This window comes from Seriola aureovittata, chromosome 19, assembly GCF_021018895.1.
Source record: "Seriola aureovittata isolate HTS-2021-v1 ecotype China chromosome 19, ASM2101889v1, whole genome shotgun sequence".
NCBI classification, from domain to species: Eukaryota; Metazoa; Chordata; class Actinopteri; order Carangiformes; family Carangidae; genus Seriola; species Seriola aureovittata.
The window spans coordinates 23,602,937-23,626,182 of record NC_079382.1 but is presented as its reverse complement, the minus strand read 5'-3'; the positions used below and the strand labels follow the sequence as shown (position 1 = coordinate 23,626,182).

Below are 23,246 nucleotides of genomic sequence, written 5' to 3'. Positions count from 1 at the left end.
TCGTTTACTCTGGTACTTGTTGCACAAAATTTTACCAGCGGATGTTCCTTACAACATCACTGCAGCTGGAGACTAGATAGTCAGAGGCTGTGTAGTCTCCTCAGTGTGGGCTAATACTTCTTTGACACAGTGTTAGCAGATGTGCTAATGCTAACTCTCTCTCTCTCTCTCTCTCTCTCTGCACTGACAAGGTTTCAGGTTTTCAAGTTGATTTATTTGGTCTCATTTGTGTAGAATAATATACAAAACAAGGTGTTTTCAGTGAAACGAGCGATAGTGATGTCATGAAGGGAAATGACAGGTGTGACACTGTCTGAGACGATCAACACTGTTTGTGCAACATTCAGCAGAATAAGGAAGAGACGGCTCCGGCGTGTCGTCATGTTCACTGCGGTTTCAGGTCGGCGTGCATGCAAACATTTTCTCACACAGTGACAGAAATATAAGATTAAACAACCAGCAGGAAGTGATGCCCATCCCACCACAATAAAAGAACTCCTTCCACCTGAGGAAGCATTAGTTCGTTGGACACTGACAGAGACAGAGCATGTCTGGTTTCAAGAGGATTTGTATTTCATTGTTTCTGGTGCTGCTTAATTTAACAGGTGAGAATATTTAAAGTTATTTACATTGATTTAATCTGCATTTAACAGAAGTTTATCGTCGTCAACACAGCGAGGGTTTCCTTTAAACTCTTCTGTTGCATCTAAAGTTTTCTTCACACTGACTTTATAACAAGAACATTTTTACATCAGGTCTCATTTGCTTCGCAGCTGTAAGCGGACACATGTCCCCCTCCCCCGTCAGAGAGGGAGCGGAGGTCACTTTGTCTTGTGACAATGTGAAAGAAGATCGGAGTGAGTGTGACAGCGTTTCTTGGCTCGTCACTTATAATAACATAGAAGAAGAAGAAGAAACAGAGCTGGTTAGGTTTGGGCAGATCAACACATACCAGCTTTCCAGATCTAAAGACAGACTGAGTCTGACAGAGAAGTGTTCTGTGGTTATAAAGAAGGTCTCAGCTGAAGATGTTGGTCGTTACGTCTGCAGACAGTTTGAATCAGGACGACAACAAGCTCCAGACTCTGTGGTTGATCTGTCTGTTGTTACCAGTGAGTATTTACATCAAACTGTCTGTTAGAACAAAACTCTGAAACTTTACAATGATGATGATTATTACAGTGATGAAGTTAATTTCTCTCTCTTGTCTTTCTCTCTCAATGTCTCCGTCTTCACCAGTGACTGAACAGAAGGACGGTGATGAGGTGAAGTTAAGCTGCTTTGTGTTCACATACACACAGTGTGAATACTTAGTGACGTTGGCACTAAGGGAAGACTACAAACAGAGAACTACGTCACCGTCTTTGTGCTGGGCCACGGCTTCCTTTCCCACTTCTCATTTAATTTACACACCAAAGAAGTATGAGCTGTTCCAGTGTGAACTGACAGAGTATTGGACTGGAAAGGTGCAGCAGTTCACCTTCAGACCTCAGTCCTCAGGTGAGAAAACAGCTCCTCCTCGACATGACTCATGAATTATATTTGATTAACAGCTCGACTCATTTTAATGTTCGCTGCCTTCTGTTTTGTCATGTGTCAGGCAGGGGTCCAGAACTGTTAATATCAGAACAGACAAACTCCACAACAACACAAGAAGGTGAGAAACGTGTTCAACATTTAACAAACACAACTGTAGATGCATGCTTACAGGATGTCTTGTGATAGATTTAATGTGTTGGTTCTCCACACACTGCTGCCCCCAGCATCACACAAAACTTAAAGCTCCTCCAGTGTAAAGGTGTGTGTCCATGTGTAGTGTGATTATAGATCAGCTCTAGCTTTTATATTAATACTGTGAAAGTATCAAAGCCTCAGTCCACAGAGAAATGCACACAGCCTGTATTCAGAAACTGAGCCTTAAAACCAGCCGTCAGGACTTCTGGAACTTTGTGATGTCACAACAAAGCAGTCACCAAGCCCCGCCCACCTGGACCCACCATCCAAACCTTGCAGGATTTGGTTTCTCTGAGTGTTTTTACCTGAAATCTGAGAGTCAGAGCCTCCTCTCCTCTGATTGGCTCACCGACCTGTTGTTACTAGAGCTGCAGGGAGAAACCTGAGAGAGGAGATGTAAAACTACACTGAGATGGTTTTTATATCTTCTGATGGATCAACACTTCAAATAAAACACAGATGAAGAAGAAACATGGAGCTTAAACAGTCAATTCATCTTGATTTACACAATTTATAGATTATTATTATTGTAAGGTCTGTAACATGTGAAGCACATGTGGAACTTCTATCTTTTATTTGAATGATTTTGAATTTGATTCTTCACTGACATGATGTTTGTGCTCATGTTTTCTCCACAGCTGCTGCAGATTGTTCTGCTCTGACCTTCATCATGTTGCTGATGCGTGTGGCTGAACTCCTCCTCATCACTGTGATCACTGTTCTCCTCGTCAGAGCTCGAGGTGAGAACATCCACTCCAACATGAGTTCAGGCTGATCCACACAAACTGTCAGTTTAGACGTGAAGTGTTACTCTGTGCTTTATTTTCCAGGGAACCAGAGAGCACCTGAATGCAACACTGTGAGTGGAGAACCAGAAACCATCCTCAATTTAAAATGCTGCTGCTAACTGTTCATGTGACTGTGATACGTGGCTGTTAATGTCTCACTGTTTGTGTCTGTGCAGGTCTCAGACTCAGTGAGAAGCAGAACAGTGACGCGTTCAGGTGCAGCAGCCAGTCAGGTAAAGATCAGATCAGACAGGAACTGATGGTGCATTCCTGAGTCTGGGTGGAAATTTCAACATTTATTTGTTCCACTTTAACCCCAGTGTGTTGTGTTGTTGTTGTTGACAGGTGCAGGATGATGGAGGTGTACATGATGCTACAGTGAACTATGAAAACGTGACACCAGACCCTTCAGCTCCCGTTAGATTCAACAGGATTGACATTTAATCTGCATCTAGCACCGTTATTTCATCCACGTGTGCTGTGGTGCCACCTGGAGGTGAAACACCATCAGTCACTGTTAATGTGTAATTATATGGATTTGGTTGTATCAATTAAAGGTGGAGTTTATATCAAATAAGCTGCATTTATAGGAATGTAAGTTTTTAACGCGATGGCATAAGAACAAACAGAAATACATGAACTCAGACTCATTTCAGCAGTTTGGGTTAAAAATATCCACGTACTCTGATCTAATGTAAATGTATAAAACCCTTTTCAGACATTAAAGCTCCATATTTTCTTCTTCTGTGTTTTATTTGAAGTGTTGATCCATCAGACGATATAAAAACCATCTCAGTGTAGTTTTACATCTCCTCTCTCAGGCTTCTCTCTGCAGCTCTAGTAACAACAGGTCGGTGAGCCAATCAGAAGAGAGGAGGCTCTGAGCCTGAGCTCCACACACGCCCCTCCTCTTTGAACATTTTTAGATCAGCTGGGAGTTAGGGGTGGAGTCAGGCACTGCCAAGATGGCGACGGTGAAGCAGCTCACTCTGAGCCTCAGACACCTGTGAGTGACGTCTATGGTTCTCCGTAAAACACTTTCCCCTCACTTCTCAGAAACAAAGACTTCATGGACACAATGAGGAACCAACACGTCATCTCACTCATCAAACAAAACTATTACAGAAAAGAAGTTCATTTCTCTCTTGTTGTCTTTCTCTCTCAATGTCTCATCTTCACCAGTGACTGAACAGAAGGACGGTGGTTCAGTGACGTTAAACTGCTCTGTGCTCACACCTGAACCCAGCAGGTACCTGGTGAAGTGGATGTATCAGGGCGAAGATGTGGATACACATCACAGAGACTTGAGGACGTCACAGTCCGGCTGCTGGGCCTCTGTGAATTTTGAGGAACCTCGCTTTATTCATGAGTTGTTGAAGTGTAACGTAACACACAAGTCTGCTCACACTGGAGTATTGCATCACTTCACCTTCAGCAGTCAGTCCTCAGGTGAGACAACAGGTGAGACAACAGGTGAGGACATTACGAGCAGTTTGGGACATTGTTCTTTCTCTGTTAGTAACTTGAGGTGTTTTGTGACTGAACTCAGGTTTTCTCAGGTTGTGTTGTTCCATTCTTCCAGGTGAGGGCGAACAAACAACAACAACAGCTGAAAACACAAGATCAGTTTTAAACACGACGTCATTCAACGATGCTTCATCAAAACAACAAGGTAATGACTTTACCCAACTTTTTAATGTTTTGTTTCATAGGTTTGTAACCTAGTTTCAGATTACATCCCTGTTTATCCAGAGTCATACAAAATATTAACAATTTGTGGATTTTGTGAGGTCACTGTGACCTTGACCTTTGACCCCCAAAATCTAATCAGTTCATCCCTTGCATCCAAGTGAATGTTTGTGCCAAATGTGAAGAAGTTCAGTCGAGGTATTTCTGAGATATTGTGTCCAGGAGAATGAGACAGACATACGTACGTACAGACAACCCGAAGACAAAATGGCTGCTGCTCTGGCGCAGAGGAATAATAAGATGTTTTATTCTTTACATTCTTCAACACCACGCTGTTTTTATACTTAAACTTCACAAAGTTAAACTAATGGATCTTTGCATGTGAATTGTTTTAGCTGCAGGATTTTGTGTCAAAATGTTTTGAACGTTGGTTTCAGGTCGGTGGTTGGTGTTCATCACTGTCGCTGCGGGTTTAGTGATGCTCCTGATAATTGTTGTGTTGGTGATCAAGTGGAAAAGAACTGAAGGTGAGAACATCCACAGATAAAACTTTGTTAAAACAAAAAGGTTTAATAAACCTGGATTTTCACTGTGGAGGATAAAGTCGACTCTTTCGTCTTTTCAGGGAACAGAACGCAGAGGGATCACAGCGCTGTGAGTTTCAAATTCATGATCAAATGTTTGTACAGATGTGACACAGATGATCAGCTCCGCTCTGCACAGAAGCAGCGTCACACTCCAACCACTCATGTCTTTTCTTTTCTTTTCAGGGGCTGAGCTTAAACCAAGAGACCCGTCAGGACACGGTGAGATCACACACCACAGTACAAACTTACACTCGTGTTTGTTCTCTGAAACGTGAGAGAGAAAAACAGCACAGAATTCAATGAAGTGCATGTGTTACTGACTTAGTGTCTTCACTGTGCAGGCTGATCCTGAAGACGGCGTTTCCTACTCCTCCGTCATCGCCATCAGGATGACCAACAGTAAAGCCCAGGTGAGCTGTCTGACCGGTTGTACTGGTGTTGGTGGTGGAAAGAAAAGCAGCATAGATGAGATGGTGTTGGCCAAACCTTATAAATGTCTGTGGTTTTAACAGCAGGTTAGTCTGGAGACAAACACTGACTCACTTTACCACAGCCTTGTTGTCCGTGTGGTTGTTTGTACCTGTTCAGCACGACTGTGTCGTTAGCTGGTGGCTAACGGCTGCTTCTGCTGTGAAAAGTGTAAAGTACGGTGGCTCTGAGGGCTCAAAACACGAACAAATTCAGAAAACGTTTTCAACAATTTGACAACACATGCTGCAAATACTCGCAACACAACAGGAAATGTTTCCAGGGGTCACAAAAAAGTGGACGCAATTCCTGTTCAATGTAAATCACAAAGTATCAAACTCCTTTTATTCTGTCTTCATTAGTATCATTCATTAGTTGATGCTGTTGCTGTTGCGGTCGAGGCAGATGGCTCCGCCCACTCTGAGTCCAGTTCTTCTCGAGGTTTCTGCCTCTTAAAAGGAAGTTTTTCTTGCCACTGTCGTCTAGTGCTGCTCTTGGTGGGAATTGTTGGGTCTCTGTAAATAATATTATAAAGAGAAGGTCTAGACCTGCTGTTTGGAAAATGCCTTGAGATAATTTATGTTGTGAATTGGTGCTATAGAAATAAAAATTGACTTGACTTGCTTTCTATCTATCTATCTATCTATCTATCTATCTATCTATCTATCTATCTATCTATCTATCTATCTATCTATCTATCTATCTATCTATCTATCTATCTATCTATCTATCTATCTATCTATCCATCCAACATCCTGAGCTTACAACATGCTAGCTAACAATATAGCTCCACAGACACATTAGCTGTAAGATATCTAGCTAGCTAGAAATGATTAATTTTGATTAATTTTTATATTTTGCAAGCATATATGTTAATGATATATATTTAATGTATATATGCAAGTTTACTATACAACATACATATAAAAATTAAAGATGTTTATATGTTTTTCTTATTAATTTCTCAATGATTTTAAACATGTATATTCTGGGTAAGTGTCTCAGACTAGCTAACTAGCTAGCTAGCTAATGTCTACATGTGAGACCATTGATGTGAGTGATTAGAAAACATGTCAACTTCACACACAGGATTCAGAAAATCTTCTCAGTGAACATTTCAGTTATTATACAGCAGCACATTCAGGCGTCTGGTTAGTGTTTATGTGTTTGTCCATTTCTGTTTAATACCGTTTCCCTTTTGTTTCCCAGGTTCGCCGTAATGATGATGATGATGATGATGATGATGAAGGTGATCCAGTGATCTACAGCAATGTGAAAACTTCCTCCTCTTCTGATCCCAGCAGCATGTACTCCAACTTCCCAAACATATAAGAGTACAAATAAGCCCACAAGCAAATGTAATATATGTACATATGAATTTTGCCAGAAATGGTGGCCATCTTGAATTCTTGAATGGCTCATGTGTTTTATCAAAAGAGTGATACCCAAGAAAGATTTGTGTCAAGTTTAGCATTTTTATTCACATGTGAACGATTTCTCTGTAATATGTAGACATCTGCACTAAAGGTAATTATGTGATTCATGATTCTGATGTCAGTCACTTACACCCACTGACTTTACATTTGTAGACCTTTCACAATAAAAGACACAGTATCAACGCCATGGCCTAACAGTTACTGATGTGTTGAAAAACCCACAATTCATAGCAGCAGCAGTGACAGTAGAATTGCACATAACTGGAAAAGAAGTCAACCAAGATGACATTTATCTGACAGCTGTATTTACTCCTCAGTTTAGAAATGTTAAAAAAATAAAAGATTAAATAATTTTTTTTTTTTTTTTTCGTTTCCTTTTTCCTATTTGTTGAATTATTTCATGACCCCTCTGATTCACCTTGTGACCCTTTGAGCGGCCCCACTCCACAGGTTGGGTATCACAACTGTGAGGGACCGAGCTGGAAGGAACGAGGAGCCACAAGTGATCAGACAAATTATTTTTACGAGCAAACAAAAATGTTCTGGGCCCTTAAAAGAAGTTAAATCAACAGGACTAAACTCTAATCTAACTTATATACTGGTTGATCAGACCAGCTGTAAACACAAAGGGGGTAACATAAACACTAACACCTTAACTAACAAAACCAAAACAGGACAGTTGGTGTGTAAAGTAAAATACATTCCCTATAAACTTTACAAAAAATAAGAAATATCTTAATGTAAAGAAATGCCTGATAACCAAACTAAATAACTGACGTGATGTGGCAGGCACTTGGTTCAGCCAATAATGAGCACTTCCTCTACTTCTGCGTCCTGAGGCCCATCCTTTGCCCAACCTGGCCAGAATACCCCGGCAGGAAACCCCCAGCACTGATAAAACAGAAAACTCTGACTCTGGATAAACAGGGATGTGACCTGGATCTAGTCATGGTGGCGGAGGGATACGACCACGAGGAGGTGGTTCTGGTTCTACTATAACTTCACATAGCAGGAAACTCCCGGCGTGAAAAACTGTAGCATCTCAAAAATTAACTGTCTTTTGTCAGTATCGGCCGCGTAAACATGACAACAGTGTCATTTACATACTCGTCAGCGTTTTAGTTCGTTCGTGTTTCTGGTATTTATCTGGTCATCATTACAGGGTAACACCTCCACACTCTCACCAAAACACTTCCCCATAACTCTCTGAAGAAATTGCATCATGGACTCAATGAGGAAGCAACAGGTCCCAGACCAGCTGCTGCAGTATCACCATGTTGCTCCGTGTACTCCAAACGTCAGATCCTGGTGGACGAGGAGCCTGTTTATGTGAGCTGCCTTTAACATCCTCAGTCCTTCTTCTATATAGGGTGTCAAACATGTCATTATCACAGATGCATCATGGGACATGACACAACAAATATAATGACCAAGAGGAAGTGACACCACACCTCCCACAGGAAGTTGGTGATGTGTTTCTACAAGATCTTAGACACTGACAGCTGCGAGCGTGAGAACCAGAGACAGAGACACGACGGTTGAATTCAGACGGACTAAAATGTTTTTATTGATGATGCTGCTGCTTCAGTTTACAGGTAAGGAGACATGTTCATATGGAAAAGACAGGATCAGAACAAAGCTTAACTTTATTAGAACTGACCTTCATGTATGAGCAGTGGAGTACAGTGTGTGTTTAACATGGTTAGTTTAATCAACTCCTTCAACCAAAGATGAGAAACATTAACAAACTTTTATTGAATCTGAAATCCTCCTCACATGAACTGAAACAGCTTCAGTCTAACATCAGATGATTCTCTTATTTCACTTCTCAGCAGCAGCTGGACAAGATTCATCATCCGTCACTGTCAGAGTCAGAGGTGACGTCACTTTGTGACGTCACCAATTATACTAATGATGAAATCTGAGGACTGAGCACCTCTTCAGGATGAGGAGGTTCATGACAAAGTCGTCCAGTTAAGAAAGTTAAAACTCTCATACGAGCAAAATGACCAAGAAAATCAAGAGAAGTTTAAGATAAAAGTCTGAAAACGTTCCTGCGTGAGGCCCAGAGCTCAGGTGAGTCTGGATAGTCACAGAGTGAACTGGTTCTGAAGCAAACTGTCAGGTAAAGGTCAGATCAGACAGTAACTCATGCTGGATTCTGGAGCTTCTGGGTCTTCGGGACGTTGCGCTCTTCGTCTCAGTCAAGACTCTTCATCATTCTGGCCCAACGTCCGTCTGCAGCAGTTGTGATTTAGTTTACTGGCTGTTAGTCGTTCATTTGGGAGGATTTCACCCCCAGTTACTGATGACCTCTGTGACATTGTGCTGGTGTTGAGTCTGAATATGATTCTTCTACGTTGCTTTGGTCAAAATCACCTGCAGAATAAATGTACTGTGATGTAACAGGTGATTCATACTGTCAGGTTCTCTCTGATGACCTTATAAACCCGGGACAGTGGACACCTGAAGATCACAGAAGTGGGACTGGAAAGTCGTCGCCGTCTCAGAGTTCGGCTCTGATTGTGTTGTGTTGTGTTTCACAGGTACCTGGTGATGAAGATGATGGTAGAGAGACTTATGAGAACGTCAGATCCTCTGATGTTTGACTGACCCTCCTGCCTCCGTCAGACTCCACTGATCAACATGAACTTTACCTTAGAAATGAGTCCGTCACAGCTGATTTGAAATAACAGAAAAAGCTTTTCCTGCTTCAGCTGTTCAACCTTTCCTCCTCTGTGGCCACATCACATTTCAGTTTTTGATATGAAGATTAACTGGTCATGTTTCATGTACCTGTGCAAACTGATGCAAAACAAACTAAGCATTTCTGTTAACGTGTGAAAATAATAGTCTGCAAATGAAATGTTTAACGCTCAGTTGGACTCTGTGATTCCTTTGTGTTCTAACAGTGTCATGGCTTTTTATTGATGCGTCTGAGGAGGAAGCAGGGGAGGACGGTTTCTTCACAAACTAAACCTCTACAAACAGCTGAGGGCAGTGGTTTTAAACAAAACTAAACAATCAGGTTTCACAAATCAAACTATTATTTATAAATGTTGGTCAAAGAAAATAATGTTTTAGACCATTTTTCATCTCAGTTAAAACTACGGTCTCAAAACATGATGTAATTATTTCATCACTCACCTGTTTATTCTGTCAGAAGGTCTTTTACTGAGATGTGTGGTTATGTTGTTTCTACTGAGCACAGTGACGTCAGCAGAGGGCGCTGCAGACCAGTAGCTGACACCAGCAGCTGACACAGGTAGAGCAGAAGAAGAAGTCAGTATGTGATGAGTGTAGGTGAAGAACTGAGGCTTCTGAATGAAGCCTGTAACTTCATATTTCCACAGGTAACGTGACTATAAACAGAACCCAGGTAAATATATATATATATATATATATATACATAGTAATACATTTGAGTGAACCCTTAGTTTTAACAGTAACACGTTGAACTTGAGCCGGAAGTGAGTTTTCCCTCGGTTCCACTGGTTAAAAAAAATGGCGGGCGCTGATGGCAAAGCTAACAGTCCGGTGCTATTCAGTGTGAGCTAAAGTCAGTGTAACGAAGGAGCAGAGCTGTGTGTGTTACAGAATCATGTTGGGAATAAACTGCGTGAAGTTTGGCGAAGTTGAGGGGAAGTTTAAAGCAACGTAAGTTTGTGTGAATGCCAGTGTCAAGCAGGCTGGAGCTAATGTTTATATGGATTCACATTGCTATTTACAAGCTAATGCTAATGGTTGCTAGCATACTAAGGTTACAGCCATGGATGTATTATAAGAACTGGATTCTGGATCAAAAGTGTCACTCCCATCATGCATCTGGGCTATGAGAACGAGCAACGGGCGTTCTGGATCTGGCGCTGCGCGTTCATAAATGCTAAGCTAGCTAGCGGACTTCATGGAGGAGTAATAAGACTTCTACAGGACTATTCAGCGCTTGAAATCATCAATTTATACAAATGACAACAGCAACAAACTATGAAGATAATGTTCTGAAAAGTAAGACGGTGTTAAACCTACGATCGTTGATCTCGTGGATAATTTGTGTTTGACAGTTAATTGTGATGTTAAAGGGGAAACGAGTCATTCAGTTAAAAGCTTCAGAGCTTAAAATCACTTTGGATCCCCCCCGCGATGTGTGAGGAGAACGAGGAGCGGGAAGCTTGTTTATCTTCATGTGGCGCGGGTTATTACCTGAAGAGGAACAGACTATGTCCTGGTCAGTCATACATGTGACTCTCACTCAGAACTCTATAAAAGAGCAAGTTATTTTAGCACAGAGGCTAACTAGCTAGCTTCAACAGTGTGATATGCTGTTTTCCATTAGAGGGCGCCACTGAGCCAATAAACCCACACAGACACATCAACATGAAGTGATGGCTTTCACAGGAAGTGGAATCACATGCTGTACAAACACATGTAAACTAGGGGTTTTCAGTCATTACCTATTACCTGTTGCTATGACTGACCTGTTACTTACCTGTAGTCCTGTAAAAGAGAGAAATATAACTTCCTTCAGGCTCATCACGGTTTTAACCACCTGTTGCAACTGGTCTCAGTGACCACAAACCTGCTAAAGGTTGAAGGGGTTTGAACAGAATTCAACCAGCAACTCTTTGTCCTCTGTCCTGATGAAGTGTCCAGTGTTTGTTCCTGTGAACCTCTTGTGTTTCTGATGTTTATCTGGTCAACATTAGAGGGTAACGCCTCCACAGCTCTGCTGCTGTTGGACGCTCGTTCTCACCAAAACACTTCCCCATCAGTTCTCAGAAAATTAACTAAGAGATCATTATGAGGAAGTGACATCACACTTACCACAGGAAGTTGGTGATGTGTCTCTACAAGATCTTAGACACTCTGACAGCTGCGAGCGTTAGAACCAGAGACAGAGACACGACGGTTGAATTCAGACGGACTAAAATGTTTTTATTGATGATGCTGCTGCTTCAGTTTACAGGTAAGGAGACATGTTCATATGGAAATGACAGGATCAGAACAAAGCTTAACTTTACTGATATTATCAACCAACTTTACTGCAGCTTGTGTTTGACATGATCCGTTTAGCATTTGATGTCGAGATACATAGAAGTTAAAAGTTCAAAAGAGACGATACTCAGCTGGTGTGAGATCCTGGTCTGGTGGTTACTGCACAGAGACTAAAGGCAGGTTTTCCAGTTCAGAGGAAACCTGCATGAAGCATGAGGCAGTTGGCAGAGGGAGTTTGCTGTGGTTCTGTGGTCCAGTCCAGCACAGATGTTATACAGGGTGGTGAACGTCCGATAACAGGTACAGGTTTTATCCACCAGAGGAGCAAGACTTCACAGCCATTGCCACAGCTTCAGTCTGATTTCAGATGATTCTCTTATTTCACTTCTCAGCAGCAGCTGGACGAGATTCATCCGTCACTGTCAGAGTCAGAGGTGACGTCACTTTGTCCTGTGGGAGTCTGAGAGAAGATCAGGTTGAATGTGACGGTACGACCTGGATCTTCAGTGTTTCAGGAAGCAGCTCAGCAGTACCACTGTTTGATGTTGGGAAGATTCATAAAGACGCCAGATCTAAATCAGACAGACTGAGTCTGAAAGAGAAGTGTTCTCTGGTTGTGAAGAACGTCTCAGCTGAAGATGTTGGTCAGTACAACTGCAAACAGTTTGAATCAGGAACACAACAAGGTTCAGGCTCTCTGGTTCGTCTGTCTGTTGTTACCAGTGAGTATTTACATCAAACTGTCTGTTAGAACAAAACACTGAAACTTTACAATCATGATGATTGTTACAGTGATGAAGTTCATTTCTCTCTCTTGTCTTTCTCTCTCAATGTCTCCGTCTTCACCAGTAACTGAACAGAAGGACGGTGATGTGGTGAAGTTCACCTGCTCTGTGTCGATGGATGGAGACTGTAAACACTCAGTGAAGTGGTTGTATCAGGGTAAAGATGTGGGTAAAGGTCACCGTGACTTCTTGACATCACAGTCTCTCTGCAGCGTCTCTGTGAGTTTTCAGACTTCTCATTACATTTATGGATCAGGGTATAAGATCTTTTCATGTAACGTGACTGATGATAACAACGAGCAACAGCTGACCTTCCCCATCCAGGCCTCACCTGAGGAGTCAGGTAAGATCATGATGAGCTGATGAGCGTCTATCACCTGCAGATGGTGAACATGAGGCGTTTTCTAAACGGCTTCTTGGTTTGTTCATTTGTCCAGGTGAGGACGAAACCATAGCAACAGAAAACAACATGAAGGCAGGTGAGAGCACGACAGCATCTACAACCAGTGGAGCTTCAGTGTGATCTCTCTCTCTCTCTCTCTCTCTCTGACACTTGATCGTCCAGCTCTCAGTCCGACCACTTGTGCTGTTTTCAGCCATGAAACCAGCTGTGTTCATGTCTGTTGTCAAACATCAGCTGTTTTCTAATCAACAGATGATTATTTGATTAATCATGCAAACATTTATCTGAACTAACGCTCAACTTCCTCTTTCCTCTTCTTCTTTTCATGAGGTGAAATACATGGTCATTGTCCCAGATGCATCATGGGACATGATTCTCTGTGAGCCTGAGGAGTCTTAACATGTTTTTCTTGATACAGATCGACACAATACAGAATCATATTTCTTCTTTTTATAGTCAGTGTTGATCCCACAGTCAGTTCTCCACCGACTGCTCTGACCTCTTCACTGTTGGTTGGTTAGTCACTGTTGATCAGAGAGAAATTAATGTTAAAGATCTCAGAGAGAAGAACGACATGAGTTTAATCACAAGGAGGAAGTGACATCATACTTATCACAGGAAGTACATGATGTGGTTTTAGACTGAGAACAGTCTACAGGACGGTCTGAACAATGGAGGATTTTCACCGTGTCAGCAGCTGTTGCCGCCCTTACCAGCTCCTGTTGCCTAGCAACCTTGACAACACATGATTTTTTCACAAAAACTTGAGGTTAATTTAAGGCCCTTGTTTTTAACAGTTGTATCGTTATCGTTGTTGTTTGTTTCATGTCCTGCGCACAATGAATGTGGGGAGAGGTTCGGAACGAAGGATCCACCTGATGGTCGCAATCGATCTTCAATTGCAGCCTCCAACCGATGCGACACAAGCGACTTCCGGGCTCGTTATTTTACAGCAGGACAGTCTCACTTCATCCCGATGGGAAAAATACCAAACGACCTTTGTGTGATGGTCAATTTAAGACGACTTTCTCCTTTACTTAGAGACTGTGTTCGCCAGAGAAACAGCAGCGTTGGATCCTTTCCGCCATCACCACTGTCGTTCCCTTAACTTGACCGAGCTAACTGGACCTTAACATCACCGTGGCAACAACAATCTGTTGTGTTGTTTAGTTCAGAGGACTCGACTGACGTGGGAGATCAGTGTTCGCTTTACATTTCCAACCAAAAATCAATGTGGGCCTCTTTCAACCAGGACCACAGTTGTTCCCCAACACTAACCAATCGGTTTATATCTCAACCACGTCTACGAAGGTCTCTGATGTTTCCATAAACCGAACCAAACATTACTCATAGTTCTGTCGCGTCATAAAACAGATTCAGATTTGCAAACACCAACAAATGATCTTCTGTCAATACACACATCAGATCAGAAAACATCTGCGTGTCCACGGACGAACGACAAACTTCCTCCTTTACTGTGGAGGACAGAGTACTGACATGTAGGGAGAGTAAAGTGTCATGAGGAATGAGGAACTTTATCGTGACTCATTGTGTTCACAGGAAACTTCTAGATCTCCTGCTGAATGTGTTTCCTTCGCCTCAGCAGGTTCATGCTTCACCAGCTTTGGAGAAGATGTGCTTTTCTCTCTTTCAGCTGCAGGATTGTGAACGCAGCAGAAAACTGCAGCCACAGTGTTTTTAATGTTTTCATCCTCTGTCCAGGTTGGTGGTGGTTTGTCCTTGGGGGCGTGGCTTTATTAGTGCTCCTGATGATTGCTGTGGCGGTCATGAAGTTGAAGAGAACTGAAGGTGGAGAAGATTCACTGATGAAACTTTTGTACAACATGAAGTTTTAATAAACCTGGATTTTAACTGAGGGAGCTGAAGTCGACTTTGTCTTTTGTCTTCACAGGGAACAGAAGAGGAAGGAAGGAAAACACTGTGAGTAAGCGATCGACATATAATTACGAGAGTTCAGCTTTGTCACATGACCCTGGAGGATAAACCAGGAGCAAACGGCCTCCATAGCAACCGTCCTCTCTGATGCTTCGTCGCCTTCATAGAAATCATGTTTGACCAAGTGTAACTAGAACGATTTGTGTTTCCAGGAGCTGAGCTTAAACCCAGCAGAGACTCCGTCTGCGCCACAGACCGGTCAGGACACGGTGAGATCACAGACACTCACTGTTATTATACAATAGAACTCAGTGAAATCCACGTGTTACTGACTCAGTCTTCATGTGCAGGCTGATCCTGAAGGAGGTGTTTCCTACGTCTCCATCAGCTTCACCAAGAAGACCAACAGTAAAGCTCGGGTGAGTTGTCTGTCTGGTGATGTTACTGACTTTAAAAACATTTTCAGCAATGAAAAGGAAACTAATATTTTATCAGTAAAACGAAGCAGTGCAGCAGATAACTGCAATAATCTCTCAAATGTGGATACAAGCAGCAGAATATGTGTATTTTTACTTCTGGGGCCATTACTTTGAAAAATCCCACCAGCAACTTGAAATTTCAAGATGGCCGTCATTTCTGGCATTGGAAACATTTCAGCAAAGAATTTTACCCACAGGACAGATTTAAAAGGTTCTGTTTTACACTCTGAGGATGTCAGAGTCACAACTCTTCAATTTCTAATATTCATGTGAAAAATTCTCCATAAAACACCATTTATTATGAATGAAGAACCAAAACTTCTGTTAGAGTCGACAGTCTACTTACTTGTCTTGACATTAGCTCGCTAGGCTAACTCGCAAGTGCAAGGCTAGTTAGTGAGCTTTTTTGTGAGTAATATTTTATAGTGGCTAATGTGTTTTATCAACAGAGCGATACCAAAGGAGGATTTGTGTCAAGGTTAGCATTTACTGGTGATGTTCTATAATAAAAAAAAGTTCCCAGGAAATAAATAAATAAAGGAATCACAAATATTGCTTTTACTTCTTTGATCCTGTGTCATTTAATGTTGTGTAATTAATGTGTTGAGCTGTTTCTGTCGTTTCCCAGGTTGTGGCTGAAGATGATGATGATGATGATGATGATGCTGTGACCTACAGCACAGTGAAACCTTCCTCTTCTTCTGCTGGAGCGTTGATCCCATGAGCCTTTACGCCTCCGTCAACAAACCAAAACCATAAAAAGCCAGCGTAGTGTCACACCGTGGTGAACTTGTCTTGTCCTGGGTTTGTTTTGTCCTGTCATTTCCTGTTTTATTTTGAAAAGTAACTCTCCTCTTGTTTCAGGTCACTTGCCCTTCCTCATGTGTCTCAGTCTGATTGCCCTGAGTGTTTCCACCTGTTCCCTATTTCCCTCCATGTGTTTAAATAGTCTGTGTTCCCCTTGTCTTGTCCCAGAGTGTCTTCGTCCTCGTCCTGCACCCGAGCCTTTGTCCATGTCCATAGTGACCTTCCAAGTAAGCTGTTCGTACCTCGTGAAGAGTGAATTTTTGTTTGTAATTTCTTACCATAGCTAAGTTCATAGCCCTTAGTTTATCCTCGTTATGAGTGATTTTTATTTCGTGTAGTTATTATTTATTATCATAGATCCTCCGCCAGGTGGCGTTTTGTGTTTCCCTGTTTGTTTCTTTTGACTAGAGCTTTTTTCTCCTCCTGGAGTGTTTTTGTTTCAGAGTTTAGTGTCTAGTCTTTTTCATAGCCATTTGTTTGTCACTCTGTCTCAGGTCTCCGGTGATTTCAATAAAGCCAACTGTTCACTTATTCTCTGCGTCTGAGTCCTGCCTGACATGTAGTTACATCTCATTACAGATATTTTACATTGATGACTGATTAGTTCATTAGATAATGTAATGTTACTTCTCATTTCCAAAATTGATGTTTTTATGTGTTTTTTTTTTTTTGTTACAGTTGTTCAGTGATTAGTTTCAGGATTTCCTGCTGTATGAAGCCTTGCTGTCCAGAGGGGGGCGCTGTGGGTCAACGAGCAGCACAACATGAATAGCAGCTGTAATAACCCGATATCACGTCAGCTTGAAATGTAACTGAGCATCATAAATGTCACCTGTCACCTGCTGTTGTCTGATGTGTAGTAAGTTTAACAGTTTATTATTCCCCCGCGACAGCCAGAGCCGCCATATTGTTTTCATGTTGTTCGTACGTCCGTCTCGTTCTCGTGGACACGATATCTCAGCTGTCTGATGGAACTTCTTCAAATGTGGCTGAAACATTCACTTGACTTGAGGATAAACTGATTAGGTTTTGGTGCCTAAAGGTCAAGGTCAGCGTGACCTCAAAACACTTTGTAGCCATTAATCAAGACCTCACACAGAAATTATGACAGAATTTCACACCAGTGTTTTATAATCTGACTCGGGATAAACAGGATGTAACCTGAAACTAGTCTGAGTGGCGGAGGGATACGACCATGAGGTGGTGAATCTAGTTCTCTGTTGAGATATGAACGTCACTGAAGCAAAGGAAGAGTGGAGGTGATGTTTGAACACAGCAACACCTGCTACTACAGAGAAAAGAAGGACTGTCTTTAAAAGTCACTGAAGAGGAAGTGACACTGGACGAATTACAGGAAGTTGATACGACACTTGTCTTTAGAGTCTCACATTTACTGGAAGTAGAACGAAGAAAAATGACAGAGAGGATGGTCGAACTCAGGTGGTTTGAATCGTCTTTGTTTCTGATCCTGGTGCTTCAGTTCACAGGTAAAAGGACACTCAGCAAATGATTCTAAATAACAGCCATCATTAATGTTACCTCATTACCTAACCTTCGTTTAACTGAGAGCGCTCTGTGTCTGCTCTGTCTTACATTATCTGCACATTAACTGTAACATTTTTATTCCTCCGACGTCTCCTCAGCAGCAGCTGGACAAGATTCATCATCCATCACTGTCAGAGTCAGAGGTGACGTCACTTTGTCCTGTGGGAGTCTGAGAGAAGATCAGGTTGAATGTGACGGTACGACCTGGCTCTTCAGCGGTTCAGGAAGCAGCTCATCAGTACCACTGTTTGAACTTGGGAAGATTCATAAAGACGCCAGATCTAAATCAGACAGACTGAGTCTGAAAGAGAAGTGTTCTCTGGTTGTGAAGAAGGTCTCAGCTGAAGATGTTGGTCTGTACACCTGCAGACAGTTTGACAAATCAGGAACACAACAAGGTTCAGACTCTTGGGTTTATCTGTCTGTTGTTAACAGTGAGTATTTACATCAAACTGTCTGTTAGAACAAAACACTGAAACTTTACAATCATGATGATTATTACAGTGATGAAGTTCATTTCTCTCTTGTCTTTCTCTCTCAATGTCTCCGTCTTCACCAGTAACTGAACAGAAGGACGGTGATGAGGTGAAGTTCACCTGCTCTGTGTCGACGTATAGAGACTGTAAACACTCAGTGAAGTGGTTGTATCAGGGTAAAGATGTGGGTAAAGATCACCGTGAATTCTTGACATCACAGTCTCGCTGCAGCGCCTCTGTGAGTTTTCAGACTTCTCATTACATTTATGGATCAAGGTATAAGATCTTTTCATGTAACGTGACTGATGATAACAACAAGAAACAGCTGACCTTCCCCATCCAGGCCTCACCTGAGGAGTCAGGTAAGAACATGATGAGCTGATGAGCGTCTATCACCTGCAGATGGTGAACATGAGGCGTTTTCTAAACGGCTTGTTGGTTTGTTCATTGGTCCAGGTGAGGACGAAACCAAAGCAACAGAAAACAACATGAAGGCAGGTGAGAGCACGACAGCATCTACAACCAGTGGAGCTTCAGTGTGATGTCTCTGTCTCTCTCTCTCTCTCTCTCTCTCTCTCTCTCTCTCTGACACTCGATCGTCCAGCTCTCAGTCCGACACTAAACTCAGTCTCAGCAGACATGAAGGCAAAACTACTTTCACACACTTTGTGTCTTTGTTCTGTTGGTCTGTGGTTTGTTTTCTTTCATTAGCAAACGACTGAATGTTGTGAAACGCTGACAAACCACCATTTTGAAATCTTCCTTTCTTCCGCTGAAGAATTTTCTCAACTTACAGCCATTTTATTTTTCCTCAGCATCATATCTTACACCTCCAACACTAAACGGTTAAATTCACTTTTGTTGCACCTACGAGTGTTTTGTGGAGCTTTAAACAACATTTCCAATGAGACATGCTGTTGAAAGCTCCAGGAAGAACTAGTAAGTGGACCTTGAGTGAAGTGGGTTTTTGATGTGGACAGAAAACGAAGCTGCAGCTGAGACACTTGATGATGTTTGTCTTTCCAGACTGGTTGTGGCTGTGTCTCATCGTGGTCGTGGCTTTGGTAGCGGTTTTAATGCTTGTTGTGATCAGGTGGAAGAGAACTAAAGGTGAGACTGTTTACACATGAAACTTTCAGAAACAACAAATTTTAATAAAACTTTTATTTTATTGCTTTAGTCGACTTTTCTTTGTGTCTTTTCAGGGAAGGGTGACACTGAGGTAAGAAAGTCTTTGAGTTTGATTCTAAAGTTAAAGAAATTAGTGTGTGTGTGTGTGTTTGTGTGTGGGGGGTGTGTGTTTGTGTGTGTGTGTGTGTGTTTGTGTGTGGGGGGTGTGTGTTTGTGTGTGGGGTGGGGGGCAAAATAGAGTATAAACACATAAAATTAAAAAAATATTATATATAGGTGTGTGGTTCAGTCAGAGCGGCGGCCTTTTGGTTCTCAGGTTGACCGTCCATCCGTCCCGTTCTCGTGGACACTATCTCAGTAACGCCTTGATGGAACTTCTTGAAATTTGGCACCAACTTTCACCATGACTCAAGGATGAAGTGATTAGGTTTTAGTAGCTAAAGGTCAAAGCTGCACAGATGTGTTGCATATGTTGTACAGCTGTTGTTTGTATTGTGCTTTGACAACATCTGTATTAACTGAACTGCCTGTGTTTGTCCAGGCGCTGACGTCTAACCCTACAGTGACTCAGTCTGCTCCAGAGACCAGTCGGGACACGGTGAGCTCACACTCTTCACTCAGTCCTGCTGCTGTTGCTTCTGTGTGAAACACACCCACACAGTTGTCTGTGTGAAAATGTGACCACGAATATAAAAAGAGGAAGTTAAATGATGCAACTAGATCATGTCAAACGGTTGACTGTGAGAGCAGAGGTCAGAGGTCAAACCACCATTAAAATAAGATAAACTCCTCTGACCATCCTTGGCAGAAGTAATAGAAGTTAAAGTGCTGCTTCTGATCAAATAGAATAAAGTTAGAAGAGTCAGTGTCCTACATGTCCCACCTCTGAGACACTTCTCAAACACTGGCTCCAGTCAAACCAGATCTCTGATCATTTTTTACTTGTTTTGTTTCCTGTGCAGGTAAATTAGCATTTCTGCTACAATCTGCTGTGTTTACATCATGTGTTTTGTGCTGGTGTTCATTAACATGTATTGTCCCAATCAAATAAAATTATAATGTTCACTGTGCAGGCTGATCCTGAAGAAGGTGTTTCCTACGCCTCCATCAGCTACACCAAGAAGACCGACAGTAGAGCCCAGGTGAGCTGTCTGACTGGTTGAACAGGTGATGGTGGTGAGACAGGAAACAATAGTTTTCAGCAGTTTAATAAAAGAGTCTGTGGATGTCATTTTGTGATAAAGTAATAAAGCATTTCCTTAATTTCATATTCTAAAAATAAGAATTGTAAAAAGAATTTATAAATGATTAATCCATCAATAAATATTTAAGATTAAAAAATGCATTTACAAAAACAAAATAAAACTCCAATTAAATAAACCATTTATAAATACAATAGAATTTGAAAAGACATTTTACAAATGTGAACACATTCCTGGATTCCCTCTTCAATTTCCATTTCCCAGCTGCTTTTCCTTTTCCTGTTAGCTAATCGATTAGCGTAGCCATTTAGCTTCTCCTGTTAGCCTCTCTGTAGGCTTCAGTGCTGGTAAAACCTGATAAGACTGGTTGGCGAACTAACCAATTAGAGAGCTTGTTACATCCCATGGCCAGTGGGGAAATATAATAAACAATACGGTATATATAATATATACAGGAGGATAACAGCCGGACTCTGCCCAGATGTGTCAGGCTCGGGACACAAGGTAGAACCCAAAAGCACGATCCGAGAGCCAGTTGACAATCAGGCAGTTTATTGTACAACTCAATAAAAAACCAACAACAGCCTGGCAAGCCCACTGGAGACAGGCGATGGATCCAGTGGGTAAAAGCAGAGACGTGGTCAGGCGGGCAGGACAAGGCAAAGGTACCGACAGGGGACAGGCAGGTCTCAGGAAACGGGTCACAAATAAAGTCTCTCTCAAGGTAGCAATCAGGATAACGCTGGTAAGTCACTCACTATGGAAGAAAACAAACTGGCAAAGTGAAAAGGGACAAACCGGGAATAAATACTGTGGGGATAACGAGACACAGGTGACACACATCAGGGAAAAAGCAGGTAATCACCCAGGAGGAAGTAAAGACACAAGAGGGAAAACTACCAAAATAAAACAGGAAATGAGAAGACAGACATAAAACACTAAGGCCTGGGGACCGTTGTGACAAGATGTGGAAGTAATATGGGCCAGACTACAGGTAGTTCTTCAAAGTCTATTATTTATTCATGAATTAATAAATGTATCTATAAATAGTTTATTTAATGAGAGTTTTATGCTGTTTTTGTAAATTCACTTTTAAATATTTATTGATGGATTAATCATTTATTAATTCTTTTTACAATTCCTGTTTTTAATGCCTTTTAAAATATGAAATGAAGGAAATGCTTTATTACGTTTCCTGTGACATCCCTGCTCCTCCACAGTGTTGTGTTACGTCGTGTTGCTTTACATGTTGTTAGGGTTTATGATGTCCCAGTGTGTTGGATTTACAGTAATTGTGTTGTGTTGATTTGTTTCCCTCCAGGTTGGGAGTAAAAATGACGATCATGAAAAGGATGTTGTGACCTACAGCACTGTGAGAACTCCCTCTGCTGAGCCCAGCAGCCTCTACGCCAGCATCACTTAACCAATCACATCTGATCACTGTCAGGATGGATTGGTGTAAACAGCTTCTGAACCACAAGGGGGTGTTGTAGGTTAGCTAGTGTCACAGTGTAAAAAGTAGAGGCAATAATTCTGAAGGTTGAGCAGTTTTATTGATTTTTCTTTGATGTTGTTTTTAGTCTTTATAACTGGTCAGAAGGAAGTTCTTGTTTGTCCTTCAGTTGAGCTCGTTCTCTGTCATTTCACCTTTGTGGGTCAGTAGTTTATTTCATGTTTATTTTGTTGTAAAGGAGTACATCTAATCTCCTTGGATTGTTCTCGCATGATCATATATTTAGAGCGAGAATGTTTTGATGCACTGATTTTGATTTAGAATTTTGTTGCTTTATTCAAGATAATATGGTTTGACCTGTATGTTTGGCTTTCTTTCACTAGTAGAAATATAACCACTGTCTGAGTGCTAGTAAAGGATTAAATGCTTTGCTCATCAGTCCAGTCCAGTGTCATCCTAGAACACGTGTGATTGAAAAATGACAATGCTGTCATGGAAATAATAAAGTCCTGTATAGGCTTCCATAATGACTTTAATATTTATAATTTTAGTCTGTTATTTTTCTGCTTTGAGGATTGAATACTATCATAATTATGGATTGTGCATTAAAAGGTGAATCCAGCCCTTTTTAGGAATTAACATTTTTTATTCCTGTAGTAAAAGTGACACCTCTAGTCCAACATATACCTGTGTTCTCGGCCCGAGTCTGGCCCATATTACTTCCATATCTGGGCAGAGTCCGGCTGTTTTCCTCCTGTGTTGTCTGACAGCTGCAAGATTTTCATATGTTTATGTGCTGGAATTAGTCCAGATGTGGAAGTTGCATCTGACAATCAGGCTGTGTATGGGCCAGATTCAGGCCGTAGAACCAGGCGTATACTGGACCAGAGGAAAACAAGCATGTGGCCCAAGTATGGGCCGGATTTATTTTGCTACCTCGGGTGTCCCAGCACAGTTTAGTCAATATTTGTGAACATGCAGTTCTCTCCCCTAAAATTACAAACCACAGGCAGAACCTTATATTGTACAATGTCAACCCAGTAACAAAGAACCTTAATCAAATGAATAAATGAATCATTACACTCATTTATGAATCACAACACTGTAATAATTCCAGTGTTCGTTGGTAATTTATTCCCAGTCAGTCATGGGAGACTGGCAGAAATTTGGGACAGTTCTGACTTATGTTCATTATTTAGACAATTTGTATGTATTTATTCAGTTTAGCTCTCCTTAAATTGACCGCTGCAGCATGCGACTTTTACTTTGAAAGTAAGTCGTCCGTTTCCGGTTCTCGACTTCCTCGTTCACTTTTGAATGTACAAATTGGATAATGGAACAATCTGACGCTTTGTTCCATAGACATAAATACGAA

At 41.6% G+C, this 23,246-nt stretch overlaps 4 protein-coding genes and 1 long non-coding RNA gene across 15 annotated transcripts in view; 4 read left to right on the top strand and 1 right to left on the bottom strand.

Moving 5' to 3' along the window:
* The window catches only part of LOC130187420 (uncharacterized), a 66,949-nt gene extending 50,354 nt beyond the window's left edge, over positions 1 to 16,595 (top strand). For 2 of the 5 annotated variants that reach the window (XM_056405034.1, XM_056405033.1), the window contains exons 3-9: positions 12,544 to 12,822; positions 12,917 to 12,958; positions 14,605 to 14,691; positions 14,795 to 14,823; positions 14,991 to 15,047; positions 15,129 to 15,197; positions 15,886 to 16,595. In XM_056405034.1, coding sequence (XP_056261009.1) covers positions 12,544 to 12,822; positions 12,917 to 12,958; positions 14,605 to 14,691; positions 14,795 to 14,823; positions 14,991 to 15,047; positions 15,129 to 15,197; positions 15,886 to 15,981 — 659 coding nt within the window. In that variant the 3' untranslated portion in view covers positions 15,982 to 16,595. Of the gene's footprint in view, positions 1 to 10,838; positions 10,928 to 11,538; positions 11,666 to 12,086; positions 12,417 to 12,543; positions 12,823 to 12,916; positions 12,959 to 14,604; positions 14,692 to 14,794; positions 14,824 to 14,990; positions 15,048 to 15,128; positions 15,198 to 15,885 lie in introns of those variants that run through there. The other 3 variants (XM_056405032.1, XM_056405031.1, XM_056405030.1) reach the window with 3 other exon arrangements.
* LOC130187424 (uncharacterized) lies at positions 192 to 3,482 on the top strand. Of its 4 annotated transcripts, XR_008830449.1 has the most exons (9): positions 212 to 605; positions 756 to 1,112; positions 1,240 to 1,500; positions 1,601 to 1,657; positions 2,373 to 2,474; positions 2,565 to 2,593; positions 2,699 to 2,755; positions 2,868 to 3,018; positions 3,344 to 3,482. XR_008830449.1 is itself a non-coding variant. In XM_056405046.1 (8 exons), exons 1-8 carry the CDS (start codon positions 548 to 550, stop codon positions 2,964 to 2,966), a joined length of 1,020 nt encoding a protein of 339 aa, XP_056261021.1. In that variant the 5' UTR covers positions 213 to 547; the 3' UTR covers positions 2,967 to 3,263. The 4 variants fall into 4 exon arrangements, 3 of the variants coding, with proteins under 3 accessions (XP_056261023.1, XP_056261021.1, XP_056261022.1); XM_056405046.1 differs by lacking the exon at positions 3,344 to 3,482 and having other exon boundaries at positions 213 to 605; positions 2,868 to 3,263; XM_056405047.1 differs by lacking the exon at positions 3,344 to 3,482 and having other exon boundaries at positions 215 to 605; positions 774 to 1,112; positions 2,868 to 3,263.
* On the top strand, positions 3,404 to 6,884 carry LOC130187429 (uncharacterized). 3 transcript variants are annotated; one of them, XM_056405059.1, is made up of 8 exons: positions 3,404 to 3,528; positions 3,705 to 3,995; positions 4,105 to 4,194; positions 4,649 to 4,738; positions 4,837 to 4,865; positions 4,982 to 5,017; positions 5,140 to 5,208; positions 6,476 to 6,884. In XM_056405059.1, the coding sequence occupies exons 2-8, from the start codon at positions 3,788 to 3,790 to the stop codon at positions 6,596 to 6,598; spliced, it is 645 nt and encodes a 214-aa protein (XP_056261034.1). In that variant the 5' UTR covers positions 3,404 to 3,528; positions 3,705 to 3,787; the 3' UTR covers positions 6,599 to 6,884. The 3 variants fall into 3 exon arrangements, with proteins under 3 accessions (XP_056261034.1, XP_056261035.1, XP_056261036.1); XM_056405060.1 differs by lacking the exon at positions 3,404 to 3,528 and having other exon boundaries at positions 3,669 to 3,983; XM_056405061.1 differs by lacking the exon at positions 3,404 to 3,528 and having other exon boundaries at positions 3,670 to 3,971.
* LOC130187437 (uncharacterized) lies at positions 8,294 to 11,394 on the bottom strand. Its single transcript, XR_008830456.1, has 3 exons — positions 11,279 to 11,394; positions 9,850 to 9,958; positions 8,294 to 9,252 (listed from the first exon to the last, which is right to left on the bottom strand). It is a non-coding gene; the product is annotated as an uncharacterized LOC130187437 (long non-coding RNA).
* A 101-nt stretch (positions 16,596 to 16,696) lies between the features above and the next one.
* Positions 16,697 to 22,487, top strand: LOC130187421 (uncharacterized). 2 transcript variants are annotated; one of them, XM_056405039.1, is made up of 9 exons: positions 16,697 to 17,551; positions 17,711 to 18,043; positions 18,169 to 18,447; positions 18,542 to 18,583; positions 19,112 to 19,195; positions 19,291 to 19,307; positions 19,758 to 19,814; positions 20,290 to 20,358; positions 21,740 to 22,487. In XM_056405039.1, exons 1-9 carry the CDS (start codon positions 17,479 to 17,481, stop codon positions 21,839 to 21,841), a joined length of 1,056 nt encoding a protein of 351 aa, XP_056261014.1. In that variant the 5' UTR covers positions 16,697 to 17,478; the 3' UTR covers positions 21,842 to 22,487. The 2 variants fall into 2 exon arrangements, with proteins under 2 accessions (XP_056261014.1, XP_056261013.1); XM_056405038.1 differs by having other exon boundaries at positions 17,708 to 18,043.
* Positions 22,488 to 23,246: the final 759 nt, after the last annotated feature.